The sequence below is a fragment of the Corvus hawaiiensis genome, chromosome 24, assembly GCF_020740725.1.
Source record: "Corvus hawaiiensis isolate bCorHaw1 chromosome 24, bCorHaw1.pri.cur, whole genome shotgun sequence".
Taxonomy (NCBI): domain Eukaryota; kingdom Metazoa; phylum Chordata; class Aves; order Passeriformes; family Corvidae; genus Corvus; species Corvus hawaiiensis.
Window position 1 is genome coordinate 9641514 of NC_063236.1, and position 8331 is coordinate 9649844.

General features: G+C 59.8%; 1 protein-coding gene across 3 annotated transcripts; it reads right to left on the reverse strand.

Moving 5' to 3' along the window:
• Nucleotides 1-4276: 4276 nt before the first annotated feature.
• RAB7B (RAB7B, member RAS oncogene family) lies at nucleotides 4277-8087 on the reverse strand. 3 transcript variants are annotated; one of them, XM_048328462.1, is made up of 6 exons: nucleotides 7740-8087; nucleotides 6721-6782; nucleotides 6480-6606; nucleotides 6029-6175; nucleotides 5363-5488; nucleotides 4277-4954 (listed from the first exon to the last, which is right to left on the reverse strand). In XM_048328462.1, exons 1-6 carry the CDS (start codon nucleotides 7896-7898, stop codon nucleotides 4874-4876), a joined length of 702 nt encoding a protein of 233 aa, XP_048184419.1. In that variant the 5' UTR covers nucleotides 7899-8087; the 3' UTR covers nucleotides 4277-4873. The 3 variants fall into 3 exon arrangements, with proteins under 3 accessions (XP_048184419.1, XP_048184417.1, XP_048184416.1); XM_048328460.1 differs by having other exon boundaries at nucleotides 5960-6175; nucleotides 7755-8080; XM_048328459.1 differs by having other exon boundaries at nucleotides 5960-6175; nucleotides 7740-8080.
• Nucleotides 8088-8331: the final 244 nt, after the last annotated feature.

Here is an 8331-nt window from a genome sequence, read left to right on the forward strand (position 1 = left end):
AGTTTTAGGAGTGTTGGTGCTGCAGCCGTGGCACGAGGCCAGGAGGCAGCTCAGGTGCCAGCCTGCCCTGAGCGGGTCGGTGGTTAAAGGGCGTTAAAGTTAAATAAAGCATTTGGGGCCAGAGGGATGCAGTGTCCAAGTGGAATCTGCTGGGAGAAGGATTCACTGCCCTGAGCCTCACCCAGGGCTTGAGGGAGGCTCTGTTGGTGCCCTGGCTCTGGTCTGGTCCAGCCACATCCCCAGGGATGCTGGTGATAAGAAAATCGGCCGGAATAAACTTCCTAACACAATTTGAAGCATTTGCTCTTTAAACTCCATTCAACAACTGAAGAAAAACGGAACATTTCTGTTCTCTCTATTATTTATCGCTGGTGGCCTCACGCAGACCTGAGGGAGCTCAGCCAGGGCAGCGAGAGGAGGCAAGTCCACACTTTCCAAACAATCTCCAGTCAAAATCGGGGAATCTGGGGGTAGTCAGCTCCTCCTCGGGCAGCAGGGACCCACAGCAGGAGGCTGAAGCTGCTCTCCAGGTACCCGTAGCACTGGAATTCCCTAGGGAAGGTGGTGTCCATCCCCGTGCCAAGGGGCACACCCCTCCCGCGTGAGCCCTGCTGTGGCTCGGTCCTGCCTCGGCCACCACGGAGCTGCTGCCTGGGACACTTGGCACAGGGACCATCCCATCCTGATCGAACCAGCCCTCCACGGATTTCTCCGGGTGCTTTTGCCGCTGTCATTCCCGCTCTGGGGTCTGTCCGGCGGTGGGATCCTCTCCACAGCACTCAGCACCTCTGCACGGCTTTGCAAACACAAAAGGGCTGCAGCGAGGAGTGGGGCAGCGGGGCAGCCCCGTGCCAGGCCGGCTGGGGCCACCCTGCCCACCCCACATCCCAGTGGGCTGATCCTGCTGCTGTCCCGAGCTGCGGGAAGGACGCCCGAGGCTTGGGCTGGCTGCTGACTTCAGCATGTCCCAGAGCTGACTGCGGGACCGGCCACATCCCCTAATCCTCCCTACGTGCCGGCTCTCAGCCCTGCCATGTCCCCAGACCCCGCTGTCCCCAGCCCCGGGGCCAGGCAGAGCCCCACGGGGTGGGACGCGGTGCCAGCAGCTGCCGTGGGCTGGGGCTGCGGGAGAAGCGCCAGCGTTTGCTGTGCCCGGGTGGGCAGTGAGGGCACGGCTGTGCTTCAAACCTGGGCTGATTGTGTGTCCCTTGGGGGGACAATCACACCTCGGGGGGACAGTCCCCACCCATCCCATCGGCGTCACCCTCTCACTGGGATGGAACACCGGGGCAGGGATTGAGGGAAGGGAGAACAGTCATTCAGGTCATTAATAGCACCAGGAGTGTTCTTGGAAAGAAATCTCGGTGTGCCACAGGCCAGGCCACCACCCCGAGCCCTTCACTCCCGGGTGAGCGGCGCTGCCACAGGTGACAAGGGACCAGGAGTGGCCACGGTGGCCCAGGGAGGCTGCAGAGCCTTGTGCTGACACCTCCGGAGGTGTTTACTGCCCTGCGGCCCGCTGGCACCACGGGGCACAGATAAGGCTTTGCGTGATGCCGTGGATTTGTTTTTCATGTCTGATGCCTTCGAAAGGTTACCTGGAACTTTGAACCTCTGGGGTTTATCAGGTCGGCTTTGAAGTGCCTGCAGCCACTGCCTCGCTCTCAGTCCCAGCTCCAGGTTAATGGGGCTTCTGTTTCCAAACAGGAAAACTTGGGGTTTTTAAAATTTTCTTTGCAGCTTTTTAAGGTATTTTCCAGTGCCTTTATTTTAATTCTCACATTTCAATGGAAGAGTTTAGTCCCACCCAGCTCCCGGTGCCACGGGCTGGGGTAGGTGGATTTTTAGGGATGTGATTTAATGGTGGGCTTGGGCTTGATGACCTCAGAGGGCTTTTCCAACCTAAATTATGGATTCTGTGGTTCTTGGGCACTGCTGCCTGTCCCTGGGATGTGTCTCAGGAAGGAGCAGTGGTAACTAAACCTCAGAACACTGAAGCAAACTGGGAGTCAGGGATTTAGAGAGAGCGTGGGGTGCTAATTCTGAAAATACCGAGGGCAGATTTGCAACAGGGTTGGGATGGTCCCTGTTTGGTGACAGCATCAGGGGTGGGATTTTACTGATTTTTGTGGTTTCAGTGAGTGAATGAAAACCTGTAGAGATGGCAGAGCAGCTGGGAAATCTCTCTGGTTTTCAAACAGGGCACTGTGGGCAGGAGAGCAGGAGGGCTTGGGTTTGGTTCCTCAGCAGTGGCCACAGGCCGGGCCCTGTGCCGGGGTGAGCTCAGGCACTCAGGTGGCTGCTCAGGAACTCTCTGAGTCACACAAGGCAAATATTTTCCCCTTTGATTTTCACCCTGAGAAAATCTCGACCTGACCTTGTTAATCCCACACGTTGCAAACCTCCCCCTGTCCTTTATCAGGTTTCGGCCACGGGATAGTGTTACCATCTTAGCACCTCTGGCCTCTCCTGCCAGCATCCTGCCTGGCACCGTGCCACCCTGCTCGGTCTCCTGGCCTTCCTGGCTGTGCCAGGGCTGCCTGGCCAGCAGGACACCCTGCCCAGGAGAGATGGAGGGAGAAGAAAAGCTGGAGGGCTGTAGCTGGCTCCAGCACGGTGCCGCACATCTGCGAGGTGTGTTAGCCAGGAATTCCAAAGGGTGGTGATGCCACTGGAGATCCTGCCAGCTCCCAAGGCTGCAGCATCCTTCACAGGCTTAATTCCCGTGCCTGGAATGATGTTCTGTGGATGCACAAAGTGCTGGGGCCCTGCTCAGTTTGAGCCCAGCACCTCAGAGCCTGCCCAAGGGCTCTGGGGTGAGCTGTGCCTGCAGCTCAAGGTCTGACCCCAGCCCATCTGGGTGCTCCTGCCTGTCCCTCTCTGGGCATCCTGGGCTGCAGGTGGACCCTGAGTCAAGTCTGCAGCTCCTGCCTGGCTCCAGCTCCGGCCACGCACAGGCTCCAGCACCCACAGCAGCCCTGGGCTGGTGCCAGAGGCTGCTGAGCCCTGGCTGAGGGAGCACCCGCTCCACCGGGTGCATTTGTGTGGCCCTGGGTGTCCAAACTGCTGTAAAACAGATCAGCTTTTTGTTTGCCAGTGCTGAGAGCTTCTGAGGAAAGGGCGTGATCAGAAACAACATCGCTGCTGGCACGGACAGCGCTCAGCACCGCGTCCAGACAGCCCCGGCCGGTGCCCGGCCCGGAGCCGTGCCAGGGTGGGGCTGGGGGATGCTGGCTGCGAGGGGGGCTCCGGGCAGGCCCAGGGTGGGGAAAGGGCGTGCAGAACGTGGGGAGGAAATAGTTAATGCCCCTCTCCTCCCAATAGGAAGGGACAAATCCTCTCCCCGGCCCGGTGCCCAAATAAACAGGCGGAGCGTTTCGAAAGGACGAGGGTGGGAACTCTCCGTTCCTCTCCGCAGCCGGGTGGTCCAGCTCCAGCTCTGCAGCCCTCGCTCAGGTTTCACCCTTCCTGCCACCCCCCTGCCCTGCCACTGCCACCCATGGGTGCTGTCCCCATGGACGGTCCGGGTGATGCCAGGGCAGCCTCCGGGCGGCTCTGTGGGACCACTGCGGTCAGCGTGGGGGGGTTTGGAGTGGGATGGCGAGAGGCCAGGAGGTCCCTGATGACCTCCCTGGGCATCTGAGTCCATCCACCCGGCCAGGGGGATGCTGCAGCCGCGGGTGGCACCAGGCGGTGCCCGCACAGAGCTGCTGGAAGGTGCCCGGTGCGGAGCGGGATGGATGCAGGAAGGGAAGCGGAGCCTGGCTCTGCTCCCAGCGGGCTCCCTCTGCCGACAGCCGCCCCGGCCGGGTGCCCGCGCCACCTCTGCACAGCCACTGTGCACCTCCTCTCTCCCCTGACCCGAAATTTGCACTGGGAAAAAGAAAAAGAAAAAAAGAAAAAGAAAAAGAAAAAGAAAAAGAAAAAGAAAAAGAAAAAGAAAAAGAAAAAGAAAAAGAAAAAGAAAAAGAAAAAGAAAAAGAAAAAGAAAAAGAGAAAGAGAAAGAGAAAGAGAAAGAAAAAGAAAAAGAAAAAGAAAAAGAGAAAGAGAAAGAAAAAGAGAAAGAGAAAGAAAAAGAAAAAGAAAAAGAAAAAGAAAAAGAAAAAGAAAAAGAAAAAGAAAAAGAAAAAGAAAAAGAAAAAGGCAGACCAAAATGCATCCCCCAGCCCCTAGAAGCTGAACAGGCTCAGGGAGGAAAGTCTGGAGCACAAGAATCTGGAGCCCCCATCCCATCCTCCTGCTGCAGGATCTGGGGAGCGTTTTGCAACACATAAATATAAATAAAAATGAAATATTTAATTTCCTTTAAAACAGAAAAAAAAAAAAGAAGTACCCCTGACAAAGTGCTTTTTTGAGAATCCTCCCCAGCGAGGTGGGAGGTGGAAGGTGTTTGATGGGGGATATGTGCGAGAGCAGGGGAAACTGAGGCACAGAATTGTTGCCTCCACAGTGGCTAGTCCCAGGAGGGCCCTGTGCCGAGGCCACCAGCCCCACTTGTCCCCCCCCAGGCCAGCCCATACCCACCCTGAGAGCCGTGGGGACACCAGGGAAGGGTCACCCGTGGTGCCAAGGCCGTGGTCTCTGGAGAGGCATCGGGAGCACTGCCCGTGTCCCTGGCACCGTCACCGCAGGGACATCGCCCGCTCGGGTGCCAGACGGCAGCAGATCGAGGGGGGACAGGGCCACCGTGGCACTGAGGTGATTGGGAGAGCAGCTCCAGAGCCGCGGGAAGCAGCAAATCCCGGGATGTGCAGGCAGCCGGCCCTGGTGCGTCCAGCGGTGGCATGGCCAGCAGTCCTGTGGCCAGGCTGGAGTGGGCAGCGGGCACAGACCCCCGGGCTGTGGGCATCGTGGGGTCCAGCGGCCCCAGGGTCAGCAGCAGCTCTTCTTGGGTTTGTCGTTGGGAGTGAGCTTGATGGAGTCGGTTAAATAACTCTCAAAAATCCCTTTGTACTGGAGAGAAACGGAGAAGGGAAAGGATGAGTGACACCAGCTCGGAGCCACCCTGCGGACCGCAGAGCGCTGGGGTTCAGCCCCGACTTGTGATTAAAGGCAAAATCCAGGGAAAAGCCACCTAGTGCAGGGCTTGGGGACACCAAAGTCCCCGCGGGACGGCCGCTAGAGGACAGTGCTGGCGCGCTGTGGGTGCCACACGCCGCGGTCCCATCACCGTGCGAAAAGGAAACGGCAATTCCTATTCCTATTGACTTAGGATCGAACACTGCTGCGTTCCCCATTCCCGGGGCTCTCCGCTGCAGCAGGAGCTATTCCATATGGGAGGATCTGTCAGACCAGCCCCGGCTGAGCCCAGCTCCCTCCCGAACCCCTGCCCGGCACAGCTCGGAGCAGGAGGACGCTCACCCTGCTCAGTGCCTGCTTCGCGAGGGTCTCAAAAGCCTCGGCCACGTTGATGTTGTTCTTGGCACTGACTTCGAAATACGGGATGTCCTTCTCCTTGCACCAGGCTGAGGCCGTTTCCTCGGGTACCTGCGGGGAGGGAGGAGAGGATGGAGCCGCAGCTCAGGGATGGTACAGGAGATTCTCCTCACCCACGCAGGCACAGCTGGGCAAGGGCAGTGCCTGAGGTTGTAATTCCTGCTGCTCTGGTGGGGACAGCCTCTTCCCCAAAGGGCAGCAGGGGGATGCTGCTTATCCCCTCCAAGAGTCCTGGGGGAGGTGGCAGCTCCTTGCCTGGAGCCCTGGTTTTCATGTGAGGATAAGGAGAAGGCTGGTTCTGAGGTGAAGGATCAATTCCCATAAGCCTTTAGGGCCCTACAGCATCCCAGTCATACAATCATAGAATTGTTTAGGTTGGAAAAGATCTTTAAGATCATCACGTCCAGCCATTAACCCAGCACTAAACTGTGTCCCCAAGTGCCACATCTGTACAGCTTTTAAATCCCTCCAGGGATGGTGACTCCACCACTACTCATCCCGCTCTCCCTGCTCCACCCTCACCTGCCGGTCACAGAGGTCTATCTTGTTCCCCAGCACCACCATGGGGAAATCCTGTTCTCTAGAAATGACCTTCTCCAGGAAGTCATCTCTCCAGTTGTCCAGGGCCTCAAAGGACTCCCTGTCTGTCACGTCGAAGGCCAGCACGCAGCCGTCTGAGCCTTTGTAGAAGGTCGACACCATGGAGCGGAATCGCTCCTGTCCCCCCGTGTCCCAGATCTAGGGCAGAGGAGGGCACAGATAAACACACAACACGAGCAGGGTGGGTGTTGGCAGCCCAGGGGAGCAGCTTCAGAGAGTGCTGAGCCCCCAGAATTCCTGTGGGATTCCAGTGCAGTTCATGGATGCTGAAAATCAGGCTCTGAAAACCGGGCCCTGAAAATCAGGCTCAGAAAACCGGGCTCTGCACGTCCAGCCCTGCACCTCATGCTGCCAGTGGGCATTTGGGCACAGCAGGACAGAGTGGGACACACACGGCCCTGGGATCAGGGTGGGCACCCCGGGCAGTGCCAGCTGTGCTCACCTGCAGCTTCAGGGGGCTGTTGTCCACCGCGAGGACCTTGGTGAGGATGCTGGCACCCAGCGTGGTGCGGTAATCCTCGTAAAACGTCTTGTGCACGTACTGGTGCAGCAGAGAGGTCTTGCCCACGCTGGTGATGAGGAAAGGGGCACTGGAGAGGCTTTTCCCTGCTCAGGGGTGGGTGACAGCAGGAGCTGCACGCCCAGCACGCACAGGGGGCTTCCCTCCCTTGCCAGCTCCTTACCCCAGAGCTCCGATGATGATGATCTTCAGATCCACCTTCTTGCTGGCATCCATGGACAGGCCCTGTGGGGCGAGAGGGACCCACCGGCCTGTGGGGATGGCACCGGCTCCCGCTGGCGCCGGTGGTGCTGCCCAAGCCCTCTCCCTGCTCCCACCCTCCCGCCGCGGGACCGCGGATGTCGCTGTGTCCTCACCGTGCCAGCACCATGCCCGTGCCATGCCAGCAGCTGCTGCACTCGTGCCCCAGGCATGGTGGGGACAGAAACCCCCCGGCCAAGCCCGGCCCACGGCCCCGCCCGCGCCGGGCTCCCGGGGAGCCGGAGCACGCCCAGACTCGCCGGCTCATCTCCATTCAAAGCTGCCGGGAGCCACTTCCCTGCTTCTCCCACCCCCTCTCGAGCGCAGTCCTTCCCCTAAGCCTGGCACACGCGTCTGGGGTCCTGCTGAAAATTACATTTATTGAAGAAGACCCCAGCCGGGTGGAATTCCTTGGTGCCCCAAGCGCAGCTCAGGGAGCATCCCCGCCCGGGAGAACCCCGGAATCTCCCCGCAGAATGTATCCCCATTATGTCCCAGTGTCCCCACATGCTCTGAGCCTGGTCAGGACCCCTGAAACCCCCTCTCCAGGTGGGACCAGCATCCTCCAGCAGCCCCAGCAGCTCCATCCTCACGGCAACGTCCGGCACCGCCGGCCAAGGCACAGATGGAAACACTGGCAGCATCATCTCTGCATTTTTCTCTGATGCGCTGGCCAGCCTTGCGCCGTTCCTCCTTGGAACACCAGCAGGGAGCTCTCAGCTGTGGGCTCCAGGCCCCCCTGCACCCTCTGCCCCCCGTGCCCGGCCGCGGGCAGCATCCTCGGCACCGGCAGAGCCTCGTGTCTCAGCACACACAAACTTCCCGGTCCTTTCGCCAGCTTTTTGGCAGGCCAGATGTTTTTAAACTCAAAATGGAGTTTCCCCAGCGTTTTTGCCTCCTCGCCGTTGCTCCGGGGGTCTCGGCTGCCCCTCGGGGACTCACCTGCGGAGCACTCACCTGCCGGGGCGGCCGGGCAGCCAAGGCTCCCGGCTCCGCTCCCGCCGGGCCGGGGAGGGGAGAGGCGAGAGAGGAGGATCCGGGAAAGGGCGGCCCATCCCTGCCCTCTCGGGGAAGGCGGCTGCGGGCCCCGCTCCGTGACATCAGCAGAAAGGGGCCGAGATCCTGCCGGGGCTGGCGGAGCCGCGGGCGGGGGCTGGGATGTCCATGGATTTTCCCTCGATTCCGGGGCTCTGCCGAGTGTCCCCGGCTCGGGTCCGACAGGGGGAGGAGAACAAGGTTCTCCCCGTCTGCTGGAGTTTGGGATGGACTTTTGGCTTCTCCTCTGGCTCAGATTCCTCCCGGTTCCTTTCTGCCACCTCCCCGGGACCCCTTTTCTGCGTCTCCGATGGGGAATTTTTGAGGGATGAGAACAAAAGGCGGGCGGGGCTGTGGGCAGCATCCCGGGAGCCATCCCGGACTTTGCTCCGACAACACGGGATGGGACACGCGGATTTGGGAGCTGAGGAGGGGCGGGGATCCCTCTGAGCAGGGTGGGAATCAGGAGCATTTCCAGCCCCTCCATCCCTGCCACCCC

Excerpts from the sequence above, each read along its gene's own strand:
- RAB7B (XM_048328459.1), bottom strand. The coding sequence starts at position 7,898 with ATGTCACGGAGCGGGGCCCGCAGCCGCCTTCCCCGAGAGGGCAGGGAT. Across the intron at positions 6,783-7,739 it reads GGCAGGTGAGTGCTCCGCAG|GGCCTGTCCATGGATGCCAG; the intron begins GTGAGTCCCCGA and ends CTCGCCCCACAG. Across the intron at positions 4,955-5,362 it reads CGAAGCAGGCACTGAGCAGG|TACAAAGGGATTTTTGAGAG; the intron begins GTGAGCGTCCTC and ends GTTTCTCTCCAG.